Here is a 13,947-nt window from a genome sequence, read left to right as displayed (position 1 = left end):
TGCGAAGTACGGTCTCCATCAACCAAACTATCGTGTGTTCTGAAGAGCCATTGCCTAAAACATTGGCCCATAAATTATCGCTGTGTTGTTAGGCAATGCTCATGATGAACTTGGTGAGATCTTTTTTTATATTTGTGCACGACTGCCAATGTCTTTTTGTGTTTGTGCTGTAATAAGTGGCGTGATATTTTTACTTTATTTATAACCGAGGACTAAAAACTACACTGCATTACACCTATCCGAAACCATAAAAAAACTCACCAATGAGATTATCTTTGCTGTATTGTACATTGCAATGTATGCGACTGATCAAATCACCCGTAATGCCCCGCGGATTAGGCAGCCCAATAGGACTGAGCCTGAATAGGCGACGTCCCTTACACTTGGATGGGCGACCGCCATGCATAACAGGTGCTATAGGCTGCGGGGCTATGTAGTGGGTAGCAGAGGGCAGTGCACCTCGTCTGTGCCCGCCGCACTGACCGACGTGGTGAAGTATGGTCAAATCCTCACAATCCGCCGCAATGCGTGGAGAGACCCTCACCCAGGAGTGGATTGACAAAGGGCTGTACGTGTACTCAGTTGATGTATGCCTTCATGCTTTCACTGGCCTCTCTCCACATAAGCTTAAGCCTTTAATGCAATTTATATTCATGACTTTTACAAAAATGTGTATAAAGTATTTTAGAGTCGAGTACTGCACGTATATTTATCCTCGCCATTACCCTGAATTTATGTCCATATGGCTAGACACATTTGCATATTACAGTGCTATGTAAATATCTGCAGGACCCCATCCTGTGTTTGTATTTTGGCGGTGTTTGTAATGACGTCTTTAAATGGCCCCACACAAACTGTCAAGAACAGTAGTCTGTAAAATGGGGTCAAGATAAGTCCACTAATGGATAAGCCAAGATGAACAAAATTTTGGTACAGTATACCTTTGTGTTGCTAGTAGGGACCTACCCTATAGAAACCCGGTCAAAGGGTTTGCCAAAACTTGGAAAAAAAAATCGGTGCCAAAATAACTAATTGCCCCGACTGCTAACATTCGGCTTCTGTACTGTTAAATAAATACTTCTGAAGATAAACCCATGTTGGAAAGCGTTCCATAAACCATGCATATTCATGATTTGTCTTGCTTTTTTATCAAGCCATTGTTTTTGAGAGCCTGAATTCCCTTGTCATGTCTACAAAAGCTAGACAATGGTATTTTACATTAATTTGTCATTTCAAGAATCTGATCATGCAGAATGTAGCCATCAAGAGAAACCCCTTTTCTGAAACCAGCAAGTATTGAGTACTAATTGGACATATAAGATGTGATTTTATAAGCCACGTGCTTGCTATGTTAAATAAAAAGCTGTGCATATGTAATTGGTAGTGAATCCATAAATCAGGAAGCAAACCGTCACATTGTTTTACCTTGCTTCCTTATTTGTGCTACATTGAGTGAGTCGTGATTGATGAAGCTGTCAGACCAGATCAAGTAATCCCAATAATTAGTGTCTGAGCTTATAGACTTCTGCTGGCAATTAAAATTTTAACTTTCTAAAGCAAGCGAAAATAAAATCAATGAATGCCAAACATAACTTGGTAGTATGTGCAATAAATAGCAGCTGAACTGTCTTCTTGGTTCTTTCGGTAAAGTCCCTGCAGTCACGAAAGCTTTAAATCGAAATTTAGCAGCTGAACTGGTTACACATACTCTGCATATCCTGGAGCATTGTAGATTCTTTGTTAAATGTACAGTGAATCAAATTAATAGGCATACTTTTTTCAGAGGTTAAAATATTTGCTCAAATACATTAAACATTTGGCTGCATAAAAACTCCAGCTTACAACAAAATTGTAAAGATGGTATAATAGCATACTCCAGCCTGCGACTAAATCATCCAGAATGGGCCCGCCAGATCCTGTCAGACCTCAGGATCTAATCAAGTTTGAGCCTGGACAGTGCTTGGATGGGTAACCAGCATGCATAACAAGGCTGTTAGTGACAACTGTGCTGCACTGTGGGCAGCAAAGCGCAGTGCAGCAAGTGTATTGGTGTGCTGTACTTTTTAAATCCTTTATATTAAGTTCACTTGCTTGCTTGCTTGCGCGCTTACGACCGTGCAAATCTTTCGGTCGTTATTTTACCCACTTCCCGTGATCCAATCGAGCTGACATTTTGCACACAGACTCGTTGTGCGTGACAATTAATTTTCGTGAAAATTTTTTTTCCAAAATTTTACACTTTTTAGGAAAAAAAAATTATATGTAATTACCAATTGCTTAATGGTGGCAAGCAATCATCTGACCCATAGGTGGCAGCCATCTCAAGCCAGAGGACGAGAGGACTCTAGCCGCCACGCATATAAAGGATTTATAGTGAAAAACTTAGTTTTTACGGGTTAATTTTTATCCTCCCATATCGGTTCCCCAATTTTACCATCTACACTGACCAGCGTGGTGAATTTATCAATTAACCCCCTACGGCCCACACAGCATGGGGAGATCCTCATACAGCAGTGTATTGGCAGAGGGGCAGCTGTATATGTACATAACAAAATGAAGGGGGGAGGGGGGAAATGTAGCAAAATGATATTTTTATTTTGTGTAAAAAAATGGGTCAAGATTTTGTAAACGTTCAAAGTTGCACAAAGAGAGGTCGTATAATTTATGCAAGCTCACAGAAGTCGGTGTGTATTAATGGGCCTTTTCACACGAGCACAGTTACTGTAATGTCGACTTAAAAGAGTGTGGACACAAGTTATGTTGACTCAACCGGCACGTGAAAATTATGATTTCAGTATAAGATGTCGAATTACACTTCATCCTCAAAGGGGTGGGTGGCGCTTGCGTTTTTGTTGCAGTGTAACGGCACAGCAAGGTTGCGCACTCTGGTGTAAGGAATATTACGGGGGCCCATATCCCAATTCTGCTCCCCCACCACCCACCACCACACCTATTTGCACCGAGCACCTGGGCCACTGACCAAATGGGCCCCGGTGAGTTACACCGGCTGCACACTTGAAAGCTAGGGGGCACTGGGGTTTCGTGTTGGTTTAACTGTGCCGAGTTGCGTAGCTCGTGTGAAAAAAGCCTCGGTGTGGTGCGGGTTAGCATCGAGTAATCCGCGACGCTGTGTGTTCATCTCACGTCTGTGTTGTATTTACAGGTGCTGTACGGTTTGCAAATCAGTCATGCGTCAAATGGTGCTTTTGCCAAATAGAAATTGATAAAAATCTAACGTTGATATAAATGACTTCCACGCGCGATTAAAAAAAGATGTCTTTTCCATGCCATTTTTTCCCATAATTATGTATGAACCATATTTTTCTCTCTTTCTGAATGCATTATTCTCAATATATAGACACACACGCACCACCGTGTGTCTTTATTTTGGGTACTTAAAATGGTAATGACATGGAACACGTCAGTCATTTTTAAATCAGTATTTAATATTGCTAAAGTTAAACAGCTGGTACCAGCCAACATGACTCGTGACGAAAAGTAAGGCAATGTTAGGTCATGGAAACAGAATAAACACGGGAAGACGGAGTAGAAATGCTGCTACGATCTGGAGTTTAAGGCACAAGCTTGAAAGTAAACCGCGGGTGGTGTTTGTAAGCTAAATTAAGGCATATTTTTACAAGCTGCTATAATACACGCAGCGATGAAGAACCATTACAATCATTGCGCATTTCTGAATGTAAAAAAAAACAGGCGATACAATGCTTAAAAAGTATACAGTATGTAATACAAGCATGCAGTACACAAAACATGGTTTGACATTTAACGTACAGTACACAGAACATAGGTAAAATAAACTGCACTGCGATAAAAAAAAAAACCTATACACAGTTGGTAAGTAACGGTGTAACACGACCCCCTATTGGCATACTACATCATCTACGAAGACAAAACATTTGCATGGCAGTGAGCAAAGCATGTTTTTTGTCAAATGTGCTTGTATTTGGTGGTTGAGCGATTGGCAGCAGCTTGCTGGATAGAGGAGGCAGCTGCCTTTTGGCGCATGCCTCTTGTGAATTTGCCAGAGTAGAATGCAGCATGACAAGCACGGTCCACATCACTTGGAATGCACCTATCAGAGAACACCGCCTTCCGAGCAACAACCCTGCCTGAGTTTTAAGATCAATAGGTCGTGTGTTTCGCTTGTCACATTAAGGTTTCAACATCATCTTAAGATAGCTGCCAAACACTGCAACATGTGTGACTCTCGTTCGGTATTTCCTCCATCTGGCATACACAGGTTGGGAATAGTTTTACTCAACACGCAATGGAAGCCTCGTTGGGAGTCCACATTTTGAATGTTGTCAGCCGTTGAGGTTCTGAAAGTTATACAGAATTTTCAAAAAATGTTAAATACCATATTCGCATTTTTCCATTAGTTTGTACGAAAAAATAAACATTTTTGTCGAGGTAAGGCAAAGCACATGTTCAGGGCACACGCTGCATGTCCTGGGAGGCAGTGGAAATGCAATCTGGCTCCTTAGGCTAAGGTTAAGTTGCTCTGTGGATTCTCGTGCAGCAGCCGTAATAAACAGGAATGTCCCTGCGCCGGGCGACTTCACCAGAACGTGTCCCACGTGGTCGTAGTCCAAAAAGAAATTACGGCCATCCAGGCAATTACTTACAAACAGTGCATTCATTTTTATTGCGACGTAGGTTTTCCCGGTCGTGCTGTACAGCTTTCTGACAGTGTTCGCGGGTTGTTGGGCACAATGTCTGTCGTTTCGCTCCACGTGCTGGGGTGTTTCTTCAGCATTAAGAGGGAACCGTTATAAAATCACGCCAAACGAAACTTGGTACAACCCAAAAACGCACTCGGCGAGATCTCTATATTATTGTTTTGTTTATTTTTGAGATTTTTTTAATGCTAATTTTCTTTTATATTGTTTTTATTATAATTTCTATTACCACTGTATTTGGAATTTCATATATCATTTAGTGTTTTTGTGTCCGTGTGACTTCCGTGTGACTTACTCATGAGGAATGTGTTTTACAGGCGGTCATGAAAAGTTCCGCTTGCATAGGGGAATGATCTACAGACTTGCGTGTCACCTACTTTCGTGTCAGCCAAACCAGGGTATAGATTTTGCAATCCACTGGCCAGAAGCAAAATAAGGCCATTTTATTTTGGTGGTTTCTCTTTCATTTTATGACATTTCCACCCTTGTATCATCGGTCCTTCAAAAAATGCCTGCACGACGAACACAATCATGCGAGTACTTGTCAGCCAGCAGGACATTCCACCAGCAGTCCTGACCCTAACCCCTTCTTACAAAACAAAACATGTTCCCGATATTAAAATAAATTCTGCATTGTAAAAAAAAATGGCTTTACCACCTTGGTCAACAACGGCAGAATTATACAAAGGGTCCTTTTGACCAAGGTGTGTTCAAGAAAGCTGTTTAAATTCATCAAGTGTCAACATTCAACACTGCACATTTTTTATTTAATGACTCCTTAGCTCTTGAGGCAAAACGCATCGTTTGTAGACGCTCCCTCAAAGCAAGACCGCCACAGGCCTAGACTCTGCATTGCAGGGGACTAGGAATTAAGGCCAGGGCTTCATTTCAGCTGGGTCACATGTCCAGTCAGCGATTCGGAAAATATTTCCATGCTCGGTAAACTGCATCTTGTATAAGTGGGCCTTTGCTGCTAGTCCACCTGCCTACTCCAGTCAACCAGCGACCCGGAAAATATTCAGTGAAAAAGAAAGCACCGCCTAAGGCATCATTGTGAGGAACTTGCTCTCCTCCACCAGTGTTGACAGCATTGAGCTCATGTCTCCGATGGCCATGTTGGACATCCCGGGCGCCACCGGTGCGACGGGCTGGCCGATCCCGATGCCGGCAAGGCCCCCCGCCGACCCTGCGGCCGCCCTGCCTGGCGCCAGCGTGACAGAGCCGCGCGGCGTGGTGAGGCGAGATGAGGCCTGCGAGAGGCTCTGCAGCAGCCCTGGGCTCAGGGGACCGGACACGAGACTGAAGTGGTCTCCATCGTCCAGGATCATGGCCTCGAAGTCGATCTGCGATGGCAACGTAGCATCGAGGCTTGCCATCGCTGCCGACGTGCTGCTGCTTACTTGCCCAGTGCCTGGCGACAACATCGCCTCTGTGGGTTTCTGCAGACCGGTGCCCGCCATTGACTGCTGCGCAGCGCTGCTCTCCTGGCCGTGGTAACTCGGCGCGACGCTACCGCCGCCGCCATTCTGCTGCCCATATTGCACCATGCCCCCGTCGTACATCTGAATCTGCCCCGTGTAATGCATGGGCTGGCTTTGAATGTGCATGCCGCTGGAGTGCGCCTCTCCCTCCACCTGCATGGGCCTGTTGGGACTGGCGCCAATGGCGCTGTGCGCGGGGCTCAGTCCGTTCGTCAGCTGCCCGTGGCTCCCTGAGTAAGCCTGCTGCTGAACAGCAGCGCTGGTCAATGCGGTGGCAGCTTGGACAGTACCGGGTTTTCTGTAGGCAGGAGGGTGAGGCTGTATTGTGCTTTGGACGTGTTGACCTGGGCCATAGCTCTGTTGTCTGGGGCTCAGCATGGGATTGTGCGCATGCGGCGACTGGTAAGGCACGTGATTGGGACTCTGGTGCACTGGCGAGTTGTAGTTCGAACGAGCGGCTGCACCCACCTTCGCCTGCACGTTTCCTCTATGGGAACCCATCATCCCCGCATTCTGCTCACTGCCGTGGTTCGCCAGCAGCTGCTGCGACTGTGCAAAGCCCTGCGGAGCTTGGGAAAAGTTCTGGTTCACGAGCGGCTTCCCGGAGCAGACACCAGTCTGCGAGCAAGGCTGCACCCCGGTCCTCAGCGGCGACTGTTGCTGCTGCTGCATGCAGCTGGGATGATGGATTGGGCTCAAGTGGATGCCTCCACACGCTGTAGGTCTTTGGCCGGAGCCTGGATTCAGCGCCAGTCCATTCTGACATGAGCTCATCTCAGCCTGGGCTGGGCTCACTTGCATCACATAGCCCTGACCTGATCCTGCTGTGGCTCTCGTTTGCTTGTAGCAATTATACTGGCCCTGCAATTGCTGCTGCTGTTGCTGATGGTGCTGTTGCTGCTGTGCCATGTGATTCCCATTTGGCATGCCTTGTTGGTAGAAGTTCTGCTGTTGCTGCGTAGGATGTGGCTGGTATTGAATGAAAGCCTCGTTTTGCCGAACCAAGCCAAGGTTCGCCTGCGCCGGCCTGCGCGGTACTGCTGCGGCATGCGCGCAGTTGGCGCTGGGATTGTTCCTCACGCTGCCTGAGCTCACCTCGTTCCACTGTATCGGCAAGTTCTTATTCGTGTCCGCCGACATCATCTGGCCAGGCATGCGATATTGAGTCTGTCGATTGGCTGCCTGCCCCGACTGGCAATGGCCCATCATGGGATAGGCCTGGCCGTAGTTGGCGCCGCTGGACATCGCTATGGGTGACTGCTGGGCCTGGTGATTAGCCGGGTTGTACGGGCCGTGGCCCTGCCCGTTGAAACCCGCGTGGAAGCCCTGGCTCGGCTGCTCCCCGTACGCCATCCCGTTTCCCACGGCCCTGGCTGCCATGTTGCTCTCCTCGGCGGCGATGTACTGCATCAGGTCGTCGGGCAGAACCATGTCCTCCTCAGGGATGTGGGCTTCCGATTCCATGGCAACAGCCTCCATGACGACGTTCTCGCTGATGCTGGGCGGCCGCGGAGAGTACGCGCCCCGGTGCAGGCTTCCGTCGGAGCGCGCGTATCCCGTGGCCCTGAGCGGGCCCCCGTGGCGCTGATCCATCATAGCTGGCACCGCGGGGGGGTGCGGCACCAGGTTCAGGCTGTTGTACCTGTGCTGCAGCTGCGGGCCGTGGTGGAGCGGCACCGTGGGCAGGCCCTGCAGTCGGTGCGGTGCCCTCCGCACAGGGTCGCTCGCGCGTCTCGTGCCGATGCCCGGAATCTCGTGCGGCAGCGGCGTGTGGCTCGCGCCGTAGCCACACGCGCCGCCGTCACTGCACCGCCGCTGATGTAGCTGCCCGGCCACCGGTGCCGGATTGAGCCGTGCTCCTCCCTGGAACGGCGACTCCGTGCCCGGGTCGCGCGCGGCTTCCCTCTCGCCGTCCGTTGCGATCGTCGCCATCATCGCCACGCGCGTCCGCAGCGCCATCCTCTCCATGTGCGGCAGCGGCGTGGGCGGGGGCCCGCCCGTGGCCGCCGCGTACGTGGCCTTGAGCCGGTACTGCTGCAGCGGCGTGAGGCTGAGCAGGCTCGGAGGAGGCCCCCCACCATCTCCGCCGCCGTGGCTGGCTTGGCTGGATCGGCGCGACGTGTCCGTGGAGATGGGGTCGTACGAGTCGGCCGTGCTGAGGTGGCGGCGGCCCGTGGGCGGGTGGCAGGGCGATGCCCCCGACGAGCGCCGGCTGCTCATGTAGGCCGAGCTTAGGTCGCTGGTGGCACTGTCGCGGCGCTCGTTAAGCTGGTTGAGCGCGGCGACGTCGTTCAGGTACGAGTCCTGGACGCCCGGGTTCTCCGGCAGAATGGTGAGGCAGCCCGAGAAGTTCTGGCGGCCTGCGGAACGACGGCAGAGAAAAGTAAAAAATCTTTGAAAAGCAACAAGGTGTTAATACCCGAAAATTATACGCATACGTGATGCTCACTGTAGGTGTTTCAATATTGCAGTCGAATTTGCAAGTGTGTGCTAATAGATTGGATGCCTTTTAACAATTTATAGGTACGTGATACTTTACAGCTCTTTGCCAATTGACTGCTAGATGAAAACCTTCCCATGCTGTTTTGGTCATGGGGGTTGTTTGATCCGTGTGAGGTGAAATTGGGCAACATAGATGATGGAGGATAGTTCAGTATAACAATGGGGACCCACGGGCTGGTTAAGATATCATTAGCCACTAATGTTAGCTATGGTTAGGAATTGAACTTGTGTTGCTGGGACCATAGCACAATGCTACCACTCCACCTGATGCGTCAAGAATATTGAGGATAAGTGAACACATTGGTGCAAGATACGTTTCATTTCATTCAGAAAAACAGATATAATCTCACAGCCACTGACAAGACATTCTCTGTAAAATGACATCAAAGGGTAACTGCAGAATTCATGCAAACACCTGCACCCACACGCAGATCCGATGCTTCTCATCTGTTACAAGTGATAAATAAAAGATGGGAGCATACAGTCTCCCAAAACAAGAGCATTTCTATTGACAAAAAAGCCTCGCCGAGTCTCGAAACAATTTTTCACGAGGGCCCTGTAATGAGATGTTTGTCGCGTTACATTCGTGAGTGTTTGAAATGTGGGAGAAAAACGGATAATCTTGATAAAAAACATGCACGAAAGGGTAACACATGAAGCTCTGCAGGGACAGATTCAAGCATGACATTTGCTTCGCTGCCAAATGCCCGTGACCTCACAGTCCAAGACTACAATGCCTGGTATTTACTGTCCAAGTACTGACCTGGCAAAAACCACGCTTTGTTTTTAATATCCTACGAGATCGGGCACATTCAGATTGATTTGGTCATAGGCAATAGTGTGTAAACCCAGCCAATTCTTTACTAAATGTACCTTTTAAGTAAGCTGTGATCAGGTAAGTGCACGTGAGCTTAGAAAGAAATATGGGTAAGCGCTGCTGAAGAATATCAGCTTGACTGGCATTTTTCTATTCGGTCAAAGCACAGTAATCATCCTTACCAACGTGAACACTGTCCACTCGGTCACGTTATAAAGCCCTAACCTAGCTTCCGAGATCCGACGAGATGAGGTGCACCGAGGTCGATTTGGTCAAAGGCACCCTTGGGAATAAAAAAGAACGCACCGTTGATGGGAGGCAGCCGTGTGATGGCCGCGCCCTCGGGCCCCATCCGGCCGCGTGCGTCCGTCCCGCCGACGTGCCGCAGCCTTCCCAGCTTCAGCTGCTCCAGCCTCTGCGTGGCACACGTGGTGGCGGCCGAGCGGCGCGCAGGCAGCCCCACGGACACTCCGAACCCGGCCATGCCATCCGTCTCGCCCGGCGCCGCCCCCTCGTCCCCGCCGCGCTCGTCCGCGTCGTCTCCCGGCAGGTCGCCCTCCTCGCCCATCTCCGTCCCGTCGCCCTCCGTGGCCTCGTGCTGGCTGAACGGCGAGAGCTCGCTGCTGCACGACGACTGGCTGCCCGGCGACGTCTGGGGAGGAGGGTTGGCGGACGGCGTAAGTGGATTGCGAGATCCGTCACGCGCGGGAAGATGGAATGAGCGCGCGGGGCATCGCGCTTTCCCACGTGACGCGTGAAACAAACGACACCACATTTTGCTTGTCATGCATAAACACGTAAAAGTGAAATGAGCTTACGACATTAACGGGCTACTAGATGCGTGAATGAGCCGCAAAGTGCTCCCGCCGCCTACACCCTTGGACATCTGTGGAAACGAGCTTCATAGCTCATCGGATTTCTCCAGGATAAATAAAGATGTTGACTGGCTGAGCACCTCACACTGAAATGCAGCCAATTTAGGAGCTGCAGCAAACACACGGCCGAGCGAGCGAGCGAGCGACTGAGCGAGTGGCCGACCGACCAAGCGACCGAGCGAGCGACCGAGCGAGCGACCGAGCGAGCGGCTGAGCGAGCGGCGGAAAGAGCGGCTGAGCGAGCGGCCAAGCAACCAAGTGAACGACTGAGTGAGCGAGCGACTGAGCGAGTAGCCGACCGACCAAGCGAGCGGCCAAGCGACCGAGCGACCAACTGAGCGAGCGGCTGAGCGAGCGGCCAAGCGACCGAGTGAGCGGCTGAGCGAGCGACTGAGCAAGAGACCGAGCGAGCGGCGGAAAGAGCGGCCGAGCGAGCGAGCGGCCAAGCGACCAAGCGAACGACTGAGCGAGCGAGCGAGGGGAAGTGCGGTGTTGTTTTCAGCGCCAAGGTCTCCGGGGCTCGCAAGTCAAAATGTGCATTCGTTTAAGCAGGGCGCCGTGCCAGCAGCCACTCATCTACTAATTTTGACACATTCTGTGGTGGCCTCTGACAAACTGAGAGATTCTGGCACAGAGTCAACGCTACGATTTCTTAAGCCAAATCACAAATCATACTGAGGCAAAGGGGGGCAATGAAAACACATTAATATACACTATCGAGAAAATGTACTGTCATTTTTATGGTTTTAAACCGACTCGCATCAAATGAAGGCAACGGACGATGGAAACAATATTTACAGTAAGCGCTCTCTCATTCCTTATTTGGTCAGTGTTAAATAAACAAATGGTCAGTTATGAAATAGGACTGGTGACTAGCAGCCCTGTGTACGAGCTTTATAACTGTTGCTCTATACACTGCGATGCCGTGGACTGTGTGTACATGCAGAGCCCTATGGTCAGCATGAACATTCACATTTCTTTAACACAGGTGCTGGCTGAGACCACGCGTAGGTGATGGGACAGCGAGAGAGCACAACATCCTTGACTCGCTTTATACCCGACCCTGTAGAGTGATCTTTTTTTTTATTAAAGTGGGGGCATACGAAAAACTAAGCCACTCCGCTCCCCGTGCGGTCAATGCTAAGCAAACTTTAAACAAATCTAAATACAGATTGAGGAACGTTAAGATCTGTTTTGTTTTTGTCTATCGTGCATTCTGCTCTGACTCTCACCACCCCCTGCCTATGCGTGGATACCACAAATTTCGGTCTTGACTATAATAATCTAAAAGGGAGGGCTTAGCCTTCAGCACCCTCCAGCCCTCCTGCTCACCACAGACTTCTCCGTCTTCACCGATCGGATCTGCCCATCCTCCGCATCCCGTCCCCTCTGCTCCCCGTGTGCTGATCCCGGGCTGTTGATGCCAAGTTTCCCCGCGGTGGCACCGCCGCCACCCCCTCTGCCACCGCCGGTCGCACCGGCGCCGTCCCTGGTGCCGCCGCCGCCTCCGCCGGCCCCGGGGGGCGCGCGGGGGGTCGGGGCATCGCCGGCGCCGCGCTGCTTCTTGGTGACGTGAGCGTCGGGCCCGTGCACCGTCTTGACGTGCTTGCGCAGGGAGCTGGGGTCCGTGTAGCGCTTGGTGCAGCCCGAGATCTTGCACACGTACGGTTTCTGCGGGGCGGACGCGGGTGGGGGGGGGAGGGGGATGGCGTGCGGCCGTTGTTAGTGGAGGCGCCCCTCGCTCGCTCAACCGCTCTGTGTTGCCTGCTGGCCCGCATGGCACAAGCCATGGTGGAGACTATTTTAAATCAGTCCACTGCGGGATAAGGGCCTCCTCACACTGTTATTTCGCCATGCCTCACCACGCTTGTCAGTGCTGGTTGGGGAAGATGGGGAGCATCATGGGTGGTGTTTGGGGGGGGGCACGGGGAGGTAACAACCCCCCCCCCCCAACTGGAAACCTTTATTAATATATTTTCAGTAGTTTAGAATTAAGATTAAAAATACATTTATTATATGCACCTACGATTCCTAATGTGAGGGACAAAGCGAACTCCTGCAAATGGACAAAAGCCGCGGCACTCAAAAGCCTTTCTTTGCCGGTCCTGCATCAGAGGTGGAAATTCCATATTTTCATGACAGGAACCGGTTTGTCCAGGAGTTGAGCTGCTCGTTAAAAGGACTCGCAAAAACGCGAAACTGTATCCACGGTTACCATTTTATGATGTAGGCTGAGAAATTACCACGTTGTAATCTGTTGTAAATAACGTACATGACGGTAATTACATTTTTTTGTATTATCGTAAAACACCGCATGGAACATTGTGGTTGCTCACAGCGTTTTTAAAAGTGTCTAGAGAATTCGAACAATCTATGTTGGCCACAATTAATTAATTTCTTTATTCATGACCACCCAGGGGGGGAGGCCCCTCTGCTTGTGATGCAATATCTAATGTAATTTTAACAATACGTAATAAGGCACACAGCCATTAGAGTTGGAATTATTCACCAACTCCCCAGCATCGTTAATGTTCATGACTTGAACTGGCAATCGATAAGTTTTTCTTACACCGTGGTGAATTTAGCAGCCGCTAGTGTCTAGCGGAGCTTGACGTGGACCTCACTGCGTGCAAACATTCACCGATTTCTAACGCGTGCAATTCGCAATTCAATTGCATGCATGATGAATCAAAAAATTCAAAAAACTATTATAATAATTGAACCAATGCATCATTACACCTCTAATAACCACGACCGCATATTGCTGATTATGGACAACAAATAACGCTAAGCATTATAGAAACCATGACTTAAAATTTAAAGGGAAATTATCAACGGCACCATGTGTCTCTTTGACAGTGGAAGATATTGCCGTGTCGTCAATCTTTGTCCGGATCAACATCACAGCGAACGCTTCGCTTCATCTGGACATATCACGTGAGCATAACGGATTTAGTGCGGGTTTAACGACACATTTATATATTACCTGATCTAACCCAAGAAACCTGTATTATGGATGACATTGGTCGCGAAAGCCTCCGTGTTAAACTTAGTTCCGGCCACGGAGACACCAGCCAGGTCTTAATATCTCACCGCATATTTCCAAAGGCAGACCTGCAGTAGGTGGGTGGCACGTGCCCAGCGACCAGAGCCACATAGCGACAAGTATAGTTCGTGTTGTGCAGAAATATTATCCGGGTCGCTGACCCAGACCAGACCCAGCTGAAATTAAGCCATGACGCTGGCACGCCGGGGTTCTAACAACGTGAAAAGGTTTCCGACGGTTTTGAAGAGGCGTTGGCGTCGGTGTGCGGAGTCACCTCGTTGGAGTGCGTGCGGTTCTGGTGCTTGGCGCGATCTGACGCGTTGGAGAAGGCCTTGTTGCAGCCCTCGTGCTCGCACACGTACGGCTTCTCGCCCGTGTGTGAGCGCAGGTGTGTCTTGAGGTTCTCCAGGCGAGAGTAGGCTTTGGCACAGCCCTCAAACTGCCAATGACGACGACAACAAAAAAATTAACCCGTAAAAACAAAGTTTTTCACTATAAATCCTTTATATGCGTAGCGGCTAGAGTCCTC

At 49.9% G+C, this 13,947-nt stretch overlaps 1 protein-coding gene across 2 annotated transcripts in view; it reads right to left on the bottom strand.

Moving 5' to 3' along the window:
- Positions 1 to 3,392: 3,392 nt before the first annotated feature.
- Positions 3,393 to 13,947, bottom strand: part of LOC144934495 (zinc finger protein GLI4-like) — an 87,153-nt gene continuing 76,598 nt past the window's right edge. For both annotated transcript variants that reach the window (XM_078860313.1, XM_078860314.1), the window contains 4 exons: positions 13,693 to 13,857; positions 11,705 to 12,043; positions 9,804 to 10,149; positions 3,393 to 8,538 (listed from right to left, as the gene is read on the bottom strand). In XM_078860313.1, the coding sequence (XP_078716439.1) occupies positions 5,738 to 8,538; positions 9,804 to 10,149; positions 11,705 to 12,043; positions 13,693 to 13,857 (3,651 nt within the window). In that variant the 3' untranslated portion in view covers positions 3,393 to 5,737. The remainder of the gene's footprint in view (positions 8,539 to 9,803; positions 10,150 to 11,704; positions 12,044 to 13,692; positions 13,858 to 13,947) is intronic.

Source organism: Lampetra fluviatilis, chromosome 10 (assembly GCF_964198595.1).
Source record: "Lampetra fluviatilis chromosome 10, kcLamFluv1.1, whole genome shotgun sequence".
NCBI lineage: Eukaryota > Metazoa > Chordata > Hyperoartia > Petromyzontiformes > Petromyzontidae > Lampetra > Lampetra fluviatilis.
Note: the sequence above shows the minus strand (reverse complement) of the source record. Positions and strands in the feature narration are given on the sequence as shown.